The sequence below is a fragment of the Drosophila montana genome, unplaced genomic scaffold, assembly GCF_035044405.1.
Source record: "Drosophila montana isolate Dmon_TW-CO22-7 unplaced genomic scaffold, ASM3504440v1 contig_3848_1, whole genome shotgun sequence".
NCBI classification, from domain to species: Eukaryota; Metazoa; Arthropoda; class Insecta; order Diptera; family Drosophilidae; genus Drosophila; species Drosophila montana.
The window spans coordinates 1429180-1441936 of record NW_026998720.1 but is presented as its reverse complement, the minus strand read 5'-3'; the positions used below and the strand labels follow the sequence as shown (position 1 = coordinate 1441936).

At 45.1% G+C, this 12757-nt stretch overlaps 5 protein-coding genes across 7 annotated transcripts; 3 read left to right on the top strand and 2 right to left on the bottom strand.

Annotated features, from left to right (window-relative positions):
• Positions 1-227: 227 nt before the first annotated feature.
• Positions 228-1521, top strand: LOC135438473 (cystathionine gamma-lyase-like; the record flags this gene model as incomplete). Its single annotated transcript, XM_064696799.1, has 1 exon — positions 228-1521. A coding segment is annotated over one exon (1230 nt), but the record flags the coding sequence as incomplete, so codon positions are not given.
• LOC135438667 (negative elongation factor B) lies at positions 1510-4032 on the bottom strand. Its single transcript, XM_064697057.1, has one exon. The coding sequence runs from the start codon at positions 3940-3942 to the stop codon at positions 2164-2166; it is 1779 nt and encodes a 592-aa protein (XP_064553127.1). The 5' UTR covers positions 3943-4032; the 3' UTR covers positions 1510-2163.
• A 463-nt stretch (positions 4033-4495) lies between these two features.
• Med (Medea) lies at positions 4496-9681 on the top strand. Its single transcript, XM_064696590.1, has 9 exons — positions 4496-5295; positions 5371-5642; positions 6273-6636; positions 7174-7386; positions 7488-8102; positions 8164-8443; positions 8517-8685; positions 8752-8878; positions 8952-9681. Exons 1-9 carry the CDS (start codon positions 5235-5237, stop codon positions 9155-9157), a joined length of 2307 nt encoding a protein of 768 aa, XP_064552660.1. The 5' UTR covers positions 4496-5234; the 3' UTR covers positions 9158-9681.
• Mnat9 (microtubule-associated Nat9) lies at positions 9614-10609 on the bottom strand. The gene is made up of 2 exons (XM_064696594.1): positions 10469-10609; positions 9614-10409 (listed from the first exon to the last, which is right to left on the bottom strand). The coding sequence occupies exon 2, from the start codon at positions 10278-10280 to the stop codon at positions 9678-9680; it is 603 nt and encodes a 200-aa protein (XP_064552664.1). The 5' UTR covers positions 10281-10409; positions 10469-10609; the 3' UTR covers positions 9614-9677.
• On the top strand, positions 10585-12576 carry LOC135438312 (transcription factor Ouib). 3 transcript variants are annotated; one of them, XM_064696593.1, is made up of 5 exons: positions 10585-10626; positions 10733-10780; positions 10844-11607; positions 11670-11780; positions 12178-12576. In XM_064696593.1, exons 2-5 carry the CDS (start codon positions 10745-10747, stop codon positions 12317-12319), a joined length of 1053 nt encoding a protein of 350 aa, XP_064552663.1. In that variant the 5' UTR covers positions 10585-10626; positions 10733-10744; the 3' UTR covers positions 12320-12576. The 3 variants fall into 3 exon arrangements, with proteins under 3 accessions (XP_064552663.1, XP_064552662.1, XP_064552661.1); XM_064696592.1 differs by lacking the exon at positions 10585-10626 and having other exon boundaries at positions 10638-10780; positions 12178-12324; positions 12381-12576; XM_064696591.1 differs by lacking the exon at positions 10585-10626 and having other exon boundaries at positions 10638-10780.
• Positions 12577-12757: the final 181 nt, after the last annotated feature.

Sequence of the window (12757 nt, the reverse complement as noted above, 5' to 3'; positions counted from 1 at the left end):
ATGTGTTAAATTGTTAAATTGTTGTTTAATTTTAAGCCAAAATGCTCTGTTTTAATTGATTTTAAAATGGTGGAAGACTTTGATAATACTTTTATTATGATCAAAGGATAACAGCTTTATGAATGTTAATGTTAATGGCCACTGTTACTCGTATACATGGTATTTTAAATGCTATAAATAGATAAAGGCGTGATAACCTGATCAATCTTTTGTTATTCTCAAGTTGATTGCCGAAGTGTGTAGCGGTATTATTTGCAATAAAAAAGAAAAGAAAAATTAGCTTTAAGGAACAACCAAAAGGTTTCGCCACGAAGGCTATACACGTTGGCCAGGATCCGGAGCAGTGGCAGAGCGCCTGTGTTATACCGCCCATCGTCACGAGCACGACTTTTAAACAGGATGCGCCCGGCGAACATCGCGGATATTCCTACTCGCGAGGTGGCAACCCCACGCGCAATGTCCTGCAGCAGTGCCTGGCCGCACTGGATAATGCCAAGTACGGCCTGACCTTTTCCTCAGGGCTGGGCGCAACAACCGCTGTCCTGGCCATGCTCAGTCGTGGCGATCATATCGTAATGGGCGATGACGTTTACGGTGGAACAAATCGACTAATACGCCAGGTGGCAACACGTTTTGGTCTAACGGTCACTTTTGTGGATGCCACCAATTTGGAGAGTTTTAGAGCAGCCTTCAAACCGGAGACAAAGCTGGTTTGGCTGGAGTCCCCAACGAATCCCTTGATTAAAGTGGCTGATATAAAGGCTTTAGTTAAGATTTGTCGTGAAGTGAGCAGCGAAGTTATTATTGCTGTGGATAATACCTTTCTAACCTCTTACTTCCAAAGACCCCTCGAGCTGGGCGCCGATTTGGTCTGCTATTCCCTGACCAAATACATGAATGGCCACACGGATGTTGTCATGGGCGGTATCACAATGAATTGCGATAAGCTACATGACAGCTTGAAATTTTTGCAAAATTCGTTGGGCATTGTGCCCTCTCCCTTCGACTGTTACCAGGTGAATCGCAGTTTGAAGACCTTATCTCTGCGCATGGAACAGCACCAGGCGAACGCACTGCAAGTGGCCAAATTTTTGGAATCACATGATTTTGTGGAGCAGGTCCTGCATCCGGGCCTGCCCTCTCATCCCCAGCACCAGATAGCTCTTGCCCAAACCTATGGCTACAGTGGTGTCTTTTCCTTCTACATCAAGGGTAGTCTCAAACATTCAACGGCATTCCTGAAGGCTCTCAAGGTGTTTACCCTAGCCGAGAGCCTTGGTGGTTACGAGAGTCTCGCCGAATTGCCTTCGATTATGACGCATGCCTCGGTGCCCGCTGAGGATCGCAAGACCTTGGGCATTACGGATGCCCTTATACGCCTGTCGGTGGGCTTGGAAGACGCTGAAGATTTAATAGATGATATTAAAAATGCTTTGGATGTAGCAGCTAAAGCTTAATTACTTCAAATTCAGCTAAAAACTGTTCCCTGTTCCCTAAATGAATAAAATATTTGTATATTTATTTATTTGTTGCACTAATATCTTTCGTCTGCTTTGGGAATTGTTTTTAAGCAATTATGGATCGATTGTTATTATGGAAACTATATGATGAGCAGCGATATTAAACTATAAACAATTTTCTTTTTACATTACTCTGATGCCGATCTTAAATAATATATGTTGGGAGCGTAGTTATTAATTATCGAATTAAGTCTAGATATTTTAACAAAAAAAAAACAGACTTTTTGATGCTATATAAGTATTTCGACATATTTGCCGCTTACAAAAGTCAGGATGTATAAAATTTGAAAACTTGATCAATTGGCTTGCTTAAAAATGGAAGAACCCAGCTATATATATGGGTTCGGTTGTTGATATAGGTCCAGAATATATATATATATATATTATAATATTCAAAGCGTTACACATTTCTTGATAAAATACTAGGGCTTTGCAACTGATCAGGTTGCTATATAAACTAAACAAGTTGATATGCTATTTGTTTTGAGACTGGGTATGTAGCTAACGTACATACATATTTATATGTATATAGTAAATATTGTATATAGTTAATATTGTATATAGATGCACATATATATATATATCATATGATAGACAAGACTAGCTTGGTGCTTAATTTCTAAGAATCTATAAGCTACTCAGTTTACTGTGCGCTATAATGTGGTCCCGGCGTGGGGACGCTCTTGAGGGGCGAATCAAAGTCAATTGGGGGCTGGTCAAGAATGGGAGTCTCTGGCGCCACGGCTGTGCCGATGCGCTCCTGCAGCGTCTCGTAGAGCTTGTGGATGTGCTCGTTGTGTGCCGTGGTTGGCTGCATGGCCTTCATCAGTGTCGCCAGGCGTCCAACGGGCAGCTTGTTATAGACATACCACAGCAGCTTCAGCATGTGGCGCGAGGTGACATTCTCGCGTGTCAAGCCCGCAAATATAAACTCATCGAAGAGTGTGGTGCAAAAGTCCTCGGTGGCGAACTCCTCGCTCATGGGTATGAGCAGGGCAATTAGCGAGTGCAGGAAGGGATCCTCATAGGCGCGATCATCCTTGCAGGAGGACAGTATAGCCAAGACGCGCAGCACACCGACGCGATCCTTGACGCGAGCCGTGTGCAGCGTATAGTACATGGCCAGAATACTGGCCACCGAGCTCTCCTGTATGTAGGCCTCCACGGCATCTGGCGCGGGGCCCGAATGCTCAATGGTAGTCAATGCGGATTCGCGTTCATCGGGTGGCAGTTTGGCGTGCAGGCTACGGCACTGATCGTCCACCATGAGCGACATCAGAGCCGGCAGAAACTTGGTCACCACCTGGTTGTCCAGTTTGGGCTCCTTGAAGTCCTGCGAATCGATCATGACCCAGGCGCTTAGTCCCAGCGCCAGCATGCGCAACAATAGAATCAAAATTTGATTATCCCGCGGCATGCCCTCGTTGTTGATCAGATGCTGCAGTATCTTGATGGCCGAGGTGGCCAGAAAATTAATGGCATATGGATCGCACAGTGTCATGGACAGATCGCCCAGCACCTGCTCCTGGCCGCGCTTGATGTTATCTAGAAAACCCTGCAGTTCACGCGAGCGTTTAATATCCACATTCTTCTCGCGTATACAGGCGTCTAGGCACCAGGTAAACTTGTGGCACGGATCAATCGATATGATCTCCTGTACCTCCAGATCGTGCAGTGCCATCAGCAGCTCCGCGCGCAGCGTACAATAGTGGACATTGCGTGTGCGTAGAAAGAGTGTGCGCAGAAACTGCAGCACCATGTCATACAGCTTGACGCTGTTGCCGATCATATTTGCCAGCTTTTGGACAACCTCGCCCTGCCGGCGCACCTTAGGCGTCGGCTGGAAAAACAAATTATTTAGATTGGTATGATCAAACAGGATGTGCTCCTTTTCGCGTATATATTGCGATAGGAGCGGCGACACCTCATCACCGAACAGCGATTGATTATCGCGCCAAATCTGGCGCTTCACCTCGGTGTCCGTGTCCGCATAGAGTTCCCGGTCGCGCATCAAAATGCGCAAATACTTGTCATCGATGTGCTGGGTATTCCGGAGTATGGCCATTACGACGGGTCGCAAATACTTCACGCGCACCACGGGAAAACTCTTGACCAGCAGCTCCTTCAGTTTCTTTTCGCGCTCGCGCGGATCCTTCTGTCCCAGTTCGTTAATATGCGCAATTAACTTGTCGCGCAGCTCCTCCATCAGCGAGGTGTGAAAGTCCAGACGACGCACTCCATGCAAATCCAGCAGCGGCAGCATCGGACGCAGAGATGGCAACAGGACGCCATTCTCCAGCTGGAAGCTCTCGATGGCTTTCAGTGGATCCGTGCATGAGGTGAGCGCTTCGCGTAGAAATGCCTGACCCGGAATGTTCACATCTTCCAAGCCAGTGCCAGTGTTTTTAGCAGGCGTGCTCATTTTATCGAAAAAAATATGTTTAGCCTCTTTTCGTCAATGGCAACAGCTTGAAGAATAATTTAGACCAGGGCTGCACTAAACAACAAAAAGCGATGGGCATTATTCAAGGTGCGCAATTGAGATGGGCGCACGAAATTCAGAGTATGTGTATATTTTCATTTCTTTCCATTCCATTCTTTTTTTTTATCTTATGTATATATGTATATATTTTTAATTTATTTTTGTATATGTAAACATATTTTTTGGGTTTTCTCTTTAACACAATCACGTCGTGCTGAGATGTGCGTGCTTGTATAACGATATAAAACACGATACGCCCCCAACACTAAATCGCACACAAGCAAAACCAGTATTTAAATCTTATTAAATGTTTTCTTATGATGGTAAAGTGTTATATATATTTAAAAAGCATATTTACGTGCAGAAATATAAATATAATTATTTCAATGATATTAATTACTAGTTTCATTTTTTATGTGTGCTCATATCCTAGCTATTATGATACGTTACTTGTAACAAGTAACTGTTACACATATAAAAACCACACATCTCTAGAAAGAGCACAAGCATAGAAAAGCAAATTGGGTGGAAAACTGGCTATGGATGTACGGAAAATTATTAAGTGCATTTTTGGTGCCGATTATTAAAAACGCTGCAACTAAAATAAATTACAAATAGTGCAAAAATACAAAAACAAAATCGCAAACAAAAACAACAGCTCGCTAATTGCGCGTGAGAGTGTGTGTCTGCGTCTGTTGCTGCTGCTGCCGGACGTTTAGCTAAAGAAGTAGCAAGAGCAGCGGAGCGGAGAGCAAGGGAGAAGAAGAAGCAGCACTCCTAGTCGCAAAGAAAAGCCTTGCTGTTGCCATAATTACGGCAGCTTTGTGGGAGTTCAAGTTTAATAGCGCGCGCCTCTGTGTGTGTGCGTGCGTGAGTGCAAGCATTTTCAATGTGTGCGTAACACCCCCAAAGGCGCTCTCTTTGGCACAAACTGTTGTAAAGTTACAACAACAACAACAACAATAACTGCTTGGAAGCAGTAACAAGGGGGAGAGAGAGACTGGACGTTCGCTGACTTGCCGTTTGTTTTGTGCGCACATTCGCGTGCTTCTCTTTGTTTCGGCTGGTCGCTGCGTTTTTTTTTTATTTGTTATTTTGTGTGCAACGCTTGCGGCGACAGCTTCGCTTTGTGGCCATCAGCTGGATACGGATTTTGTGACGGCGGCGACACCAACAACGCCGAAGTGGATGCACATGCACGCGGTGGCCTGGGCATTGCCCAGGACTTTGGCATGGCCGGACCGGCCGCTGGTCCGCCGGCACATATGTACGGCGCCATAGCGCAACAGGACAGTAAGTGGACCCCATTATTTACCCCTGACTATGATCTGCTTTAACACTTCCTCTCTATGTTCCCCCCTCTCATAGTAATTGTCCGAGACATGGTTCAAATGCCGCCACCGCCGCCCTCGAATGCGCCCACCTCAGCGGATGCCTGCCTGAGCATTGTCCATTCGCTGATGTGCCATCGGCAGGGCGGGGAGAGCGAGGGCTTTGCCAAGCGCGCCATCGAGTCGCTCGTTAAGAAGCTAAAGGAGAAGCGCGACGAATTGGATTCGCTGATAACGGCAATTACCACTAACGGCGCCCATCCAAGCAAATGCGTCACCATACAGCGCACGCTCGACGGCCGACTGCAGGTGAGCGTCAGCGTCAGCGGCGGCGTCAGCTTCAGTTTCAGCTACGCCTCTTATCGCCCCGCACTGTGTGGGGTCTATATGTTACAATACCCTGCACCCATTGTAAATGTGTAAATAGAGTATATTGGAACTTGTACCAATGTTTATAGCAGGGATAGGAAATCAACTCGTACAGAAATTATTATACGGAGGAAGAAGCCCCAACTTATTTAATTCTATAAATTTCGATTTGATTTAATACAGCAAAAACAAGGTTTGATTAGTCATCAAATAAGTTAGATAAGTCATCAAATTCGTCAATAATTATAAGCATCGATTTGCAGTCTAGATTTTTAGAGCGTATCGTGAACAATTGACTAGCTAGAGACAATTAATAGAGTACTTTCATTTTTTGCCAAACATTTTTTGATAATTTTCAATCTTCATAGCCGTACTGAGTTGTTATTCGAGTAAAAAAGTAGGGTACAGGGTATCTCGTAGTCTTGCACTCTAGATTAGTGCACTTTATTTGTTTTGTTTGTTTACGTTGTGGCATTTCCGGTTGCGATATGCGACGCGTACGTGTGTTTACTATTCGATTTTAATTTAATTTTTTCGTTTCACGTTCTCTTCCTCTTTGGCGGACTGCAGGTTGCCGGTCGCAAGGGCTTTCCTCATGTGATCTATGCGCGCATCTGGCGCTGGCCAGATCTGCACAAGAACGAGCTGAAGCATGTCAAATACTGCGCCTTTGCTTTCGATCTCAAGTGCGACTCGGTGTGCGTGAATCCCTACCACTACGAGCGCGTCGTCTCGCCGGGCATCGATCTGTCCGGGCTGAGCCTGCAGTCGGGCCCCAGTCGCCTGGTCAAAGATGAATACTCAGCTGGCTCTCTGGTTGGCAGCATGGACATCGATGGCAACGACATTGGCACCATACAACATCATCCAACGCAGATGGTCGGCCCGGGTGGCTATGGCTATCCGCCACAGGGACCCGGGCCCGGTGAGTACGGTATGCCCAGACATTATAGTTGTGTATTAAAGTTGACATTGTGGAGTCCACGAATTATATATATTTTTGATTTCTATCGACAGTCGACTCGATATGGACTTGTCCGTCTGTCTGTTCTTCTTCTATATTGCATATCTTTTTCAGCAAGGATCGCTCGAAAATGAAGATCTTGTATGAACAAGTATATTGTTTTTCAAGATTACTTTCAAGATATCTCAAGTCCGTCATTTAATAGTTTCCATATGCCCAAATCTTACCAACATGGGACTTCTATATAACAGTTCCGTAGTAAAAATCGGTCGAAAAAAATGATACGAGCTTTACAATTCTCCTAGTATGTCATGTGTCTACAAGGGTCTTTAATCTTCGGCGCGCCGAGTGAAGTTTGCGGTTCTGTTTTGCTAATATATTGGTTTTGCCAGAAATCGTGTTACCTTATAGATATGTACAAATATGATTTGATGTTGCTTGATTTTCGTTTAATTTTGATTTTGCCTGATTTGCGATGTTTTTTTTTATCTTTTGTTGATTTTGTAGTTCCCGATGCTAATCAAATGAGTGCAATGTTTGCTGCCGGGCGCGCAATACCAAAAATTGAGCCAACGGACAGTGCCGGGCCAGTGCGTAGCTCGTGGATGTTGCGGCATCCGCCGACGCCGTTGAGCCAGGCTGCCCAGCAGCAACAGCAGCAGCAGGCGGCGTCACAGCAGCAGCCACAAACCCAATCCCAGCCAGCGCCGCACACTCTTTGTAAGCGTTTTTCTTTTGTTCAGTAATTTTGGATATCTATGCGGGACTAGCTTATTGAATCTCAAGCTTCTATTTACATTGTGTTTCAATATTCATTACAGCCGTACCTCATGGCATGCCGGGCATGGGCGCCATGAATCCCGGCCCCGGTCCAGTTATGGCGCCGCCACCCCCGCCCACACAAGCACAGAGCACACAAGGCAATGGCGTGCATCATGCCCAAGCCAGCTCACCCACAGATCCTGCCACGCTGGCCATGCAGCAACAGCAGCAGCAGCAACAGCAACCACCGCCGGGTGGCGGGGGACCCAATGGCCAGAGCGTTGCTAGCAACTCGAGTGGAGCTGCTGGCAGCGCTGGTCAGTACTATGGAGCGCCGCCAACAGGCGCTCAAATGCAGAACGTGGGCAACGATGTGGGCAAGTTTAGCGGCAACGCCAGCAGCGGCTCGGGACCAGCCGCTGTGCATGCCCAGCAACAGAATGGCTATGTGCCGCAGTCAAGCGGTCAGGGCACAGGCGCTAGCAGCTATGGCTCAACTCAGACGCCGTCCGCACAGCAACAGGCGACAGCCGGTAGCCAGCCCAATGCTGGCGGCGCTGCACAAGCCAGTGGTGGTGGTGGTGGTGCCGCAGGCACTTGGACCGGACCCAATACACTTACCTACACACAGTCCATGCAGCCGCCAGATCCGCGCTCATTGCCCGGTAGCTACTGTAAGTTGGCGTGATGAAACCCTTTAGCTTCTTTAATTGCTAAACATTTATGCATTTTTAGGGAACTCGCCGCTGCCTGGTGACCTGGCCTCGCCGCAACAGGCGCCTCCACAGCAGCAGCAACAGCAACAACAGCGCTTGCTCTCTCGCCAACCTGCGCCGGAATATTGGTGCTCCATAGCATATTTTGAGCTGGACACTCAAGTGGGTGAGACATTTAAAGTGCCCTCGGCTAAACCGAATGTCATCATAGACGGCTATGTGGATCCGTCGGGCGGAAATCGTTTCTGTCTGGGCGCGCTGAGCAATGTGCATCGCACCGAGCAATCGGAGCGGGCCAGGTGAGCAGAGCTATTCTAGCTCCTCTTGCTGTATATGCTTATGCCGATATTAAAACCGTTTCGCCATTTTTAGACTGCATATAGGCAAGGGTGTGCAATTGGATCTGCGCGGCGAGGGTGATGTCTGGCTGCGCTGCCTCAGCGACAATTCGGTGTTCGTACAAAGCTATTATCTGGATCGCGAGGCGGGACGTACGCCGGGCGATGCAGTGCACAAAATATACCCAGCCGCTTGCATAAAAGTAAATGCTAAACAAAAACGAATTCAAGACTTTAATTTGTAACTAACCGAATCACGTTTTCTGTAGGTCTTCGACTTGCGTCAATGCCATCAGCAGATGCATTCGCTGGCCACCAATGCACAGGCCGCTGCTGCAGCGCAAGCAGCTGCCGTCGCGGGCGTCTCCAACCAACAAATGGGCGGCGGCGGCAGAAGTAAGCTGAATGGGTTATATTAGTACATAATTGGAAACTTATTTATATATATGTATATCTATTTGTATTGTAGGCATCACCGCTGCCGCTGGCATTGGTGTGGATGATCTGCGTCGCCTGTGCATATTGCGGCTTAGCTTTGTGAAGGGCTGGGGACCTGATTATCCGCGTCAATCCATTAAAGAGACGCCCTGCTGGATAGAAGTGCATTTGCATCGTGCACTGCAGCTGCTCGACGAGGTGCTGCATGCTATGCCCATCGATGGAGCCGCTGCCTAAAAAAAATCGCGCTTCCCAAACCGACCATATATACACACATCCACATACACACACACGCACACACGCAAAAGCATATTTATTATTCATAGCAAGAAGCACACCACGTCTAAATGTTAGTTTTAAGGATAAAAATTTGAGCAGCTATCGTTAAGTTAAGCAAAGTGCAAACAAAGAAAAATGAGGATATGAAATATTTAGTTTTGATTTGCAATTACAATTATGTTTGCCTTTAATTATTTAATAATAATTTTTATAAAAAATTGAAACACCACGCTGTAAAACGTTAAGTCAACTAGTTTTATGTATCATACAGACAGCCACATATATATACATATAAATTTGATAACTCGAGTTGGGCTGCATTTCATGCAATGCCCTTTCTGCCACACACAAACACATACACACAGCATTACTTACGCAACGACTACAGCCAGAGCAAAGATAGAATGCAATATCTTAAAGGCAAAGTAGTTGTAATATAAATGTAATAAACAGAACATTAACTAAGTGTACATCATTTTCAAGCACCATCATATTTCTCAGTTCTTAGCTGCACCTGATCATCCAGCCAGGACAGCCAGTCGTCTGTTATGGGCCGCTCTAGGGTCACCTCGTGGAATACCTCCACGCGTCGCACCTCGGAAAACTGAAATCTCTCGAAGAGGCGCAACGATATTGCATTATCCATGTCGATCTTGGCTTCGAATTTGGTCACGGGTAGTTGCTGCTGGGCGTACTTGAACATAAGTAGCATAGCCTCGCGACCATATCCTTTGCCGCGCGCCTCGGGTGCTGCGATCATAATTTCCGCCTCTGCCACATATTGCTGCGACTCCTCATCGTGGCGCACAAAGAGATTTGTGTCGCCCACCATAGCGGCTATCTCATCGTTAGTCTTGTTATAGATATCAGCGCAAAGGACAATAAATGTGAGCTTATCATCGTCCTGGCGCCAGCTCTGCTGCATTGCGTATTCCTCGTCTAAGGTGAGCTCATCCGAGGCGGTCAGGCTACGCAGCGTGGGACTGCTCATCCATTGATGATACTTGGGTACATGCCGGGCCTCGTAGGGCACCAGAATGACACGCTGCCCAAGCAGTTTTGTGTGCTCATTTACGCGCATGGGATCGAAAATAACACCAAAAATAATTCAAATGCAGTAAGGGTCCCTAATAGAGATGGCAGTTGGGCAGCCTAATATCGATAGACAGTAACTCATTTCAGATTTGAGCAGATTTCAGCGGGTTTTCTTCTATGATTGGACATAAATTAAATTTTCAAATATATTATAACTGATTTATACGTACTTACCCTGATATAGACATACATCTTTCTAAAAAGTTATGATTTTATATAAAACAGCTGAGCGTATATTGAATGTGCATATCGATATTCACAGAAGTCGTGGCGTTGCCAGATAACATAAACAGCTGACTCCCGCGAACGACGCGAATTGTTAAGGGAAATAAGTAAATATCTCGTTTGATTTGGAAAATGATTTAAAAAATGTCGACGCGCTGTCGTACCTGTGGCAAGATTATTTATTGTCTAAACTCAAAGAATTTATTTCAACAGCCCGACAACATCATGCTACACCAAATTGCAGCTCTAACTGGAATTTTTGTTAGTATGCAATTCAACAATATCAAGTGCAAATATTTAAAAAGCATCTTGTATTATTTGTAGCTACCAGAGCATATGGAATTTCCTGAACATATTTGCGGACCCTGCGAAGTAGCGCTACGAGAAGCCATCGTATTTCGTGAACGCATTATAAAAACACAAAAGCTTCTTTTAAATAGCGACAACATTGCGGATGCGTTTCAAAAAATTGACACGGATGAAGTGGACAAGCTAAATCTAGAGATGGATGGTGAAGAGATGGAGCTATATAACTCATATGAGGAGATTACAGAATATGAGTGTGACGAATATGATAGCTCGGAAGATGCAGAGGAGGGAAATGAAGATTTGTCAGTGAATGGTCAATCCGACGAGTCCGTGCAGAACATAAAGACTGATGAGCCAACTACAGAACCGCCTGCAAATGCGCCTCCTCCAATGCCAAATACGCCACGCCGACCGGGCAAACCACCTTCCAAACTCTATGCAACGGTCAACTTTGCGACAAACGCTAGGAACACGCCGCGCATAAACTGGAGCAAGCTGTCGGAGGATGAAATCGTGGCACTTAAGCGTGAACGCCGCAAGCGTGACTGCATTTGCGAGCTGTGCGGCAGACATTTTACCTGCCCCAGCAACTTTAAGGTGCATCTGCTGCGACACACTGGTGTTAAAAACTTCTCCTGCAAGCAGTGCCCCCTGAAGTTCTACACGCCGCACTTGCTGCGGCGCCACGAGCTGGCGCATCTCTGTGAGAAACCGTATCCCTGCCAGTACTGTGGCCAAACATTTGCCGATCACAGCGGACGCATTCAGCACGAGCGCAAGTATGTGACCAAAAATATTGGCCAATTTATTCCATATGTCTAATAATGCGCCCATTTTACAGCCGCCATACGAATTATCGGCCATATAAATGCACCAAATGTGACAAGGCCTTTGTGGTCAGCAACAAGCTTAAGAGGCACATGCTCAGCCATTCCGGCGTGCGTAGTTTTCAGTGAGTATAAGATAAATAACAGATGAAAACCCAAAGAAAACTCCTTGGTTTTGTTCACAATTCGAATGCTACGTCTTTAAAATCGATTCATGAACCTAGATATTTTCCATTCATTAGACCCATGTTTTGAATGTAATCTTTCCTTCGTCACATTGTTTGTAATTTGACTATTTTATTTTGAAACTATTTGACTTTCCTCCTAAATTGTGCAAATATCTATAAATATCCACAGATTATTTTCTTAACAAGTCTTTTTGACAAATGGTTCATTTCAAGGTTCGTTCGTAAAGTAATTTTAGATTCGAAACGTTTGGGTTAAAAATCAGTTTGCAGTCTTGATGCTAAGGTTTCCGACACATTTATATTAAAATGCTTAAATTCTGTTTATCTATTTCAGCTGCGAAATATGCAAAGTATCTTTCATGCGACGCCCACACTTAAATGCCCATTATCGTTCAAAGGGCCACGAACAGAATGCACAAAATTACGCTGATTTGGCCAACAATGTGGACATCGATATAGAAAATGTGTTACAATAAAATCGGTAATTAAGCGTACTTAGTTTGTAAGTCGTTTTAAGGAGCAATGATTTTGTTTAAGCTTATTTTAAGGGACATATGTCAATGGTGTCACAAAAGGGCAGTTCATATAATAACTATGTGCAGATCCTTGCCATTTGAGACCTAAGCATCAATTTTAAATGCGGCTAATTAACTCACTGTATGTTAGTTCTTATTATGATTGTTTGTTCCACTTGAAAATATCTGATAAAACAAATTACTACAAAATTCACAAATATTTAAGATTATTATTTTTCGAATCTCTGTATGTGACTGCGAGACAGTGAGATGTGAAGTATTGTCATGCATCTATATATACTTGCAACAAAAACGATTGTCCGTCATAGTGCTTTAACTTAAGCTTTCGTATACCTCATAGAATATATATTCTCTATTTCTACGAATTTACGTATATTT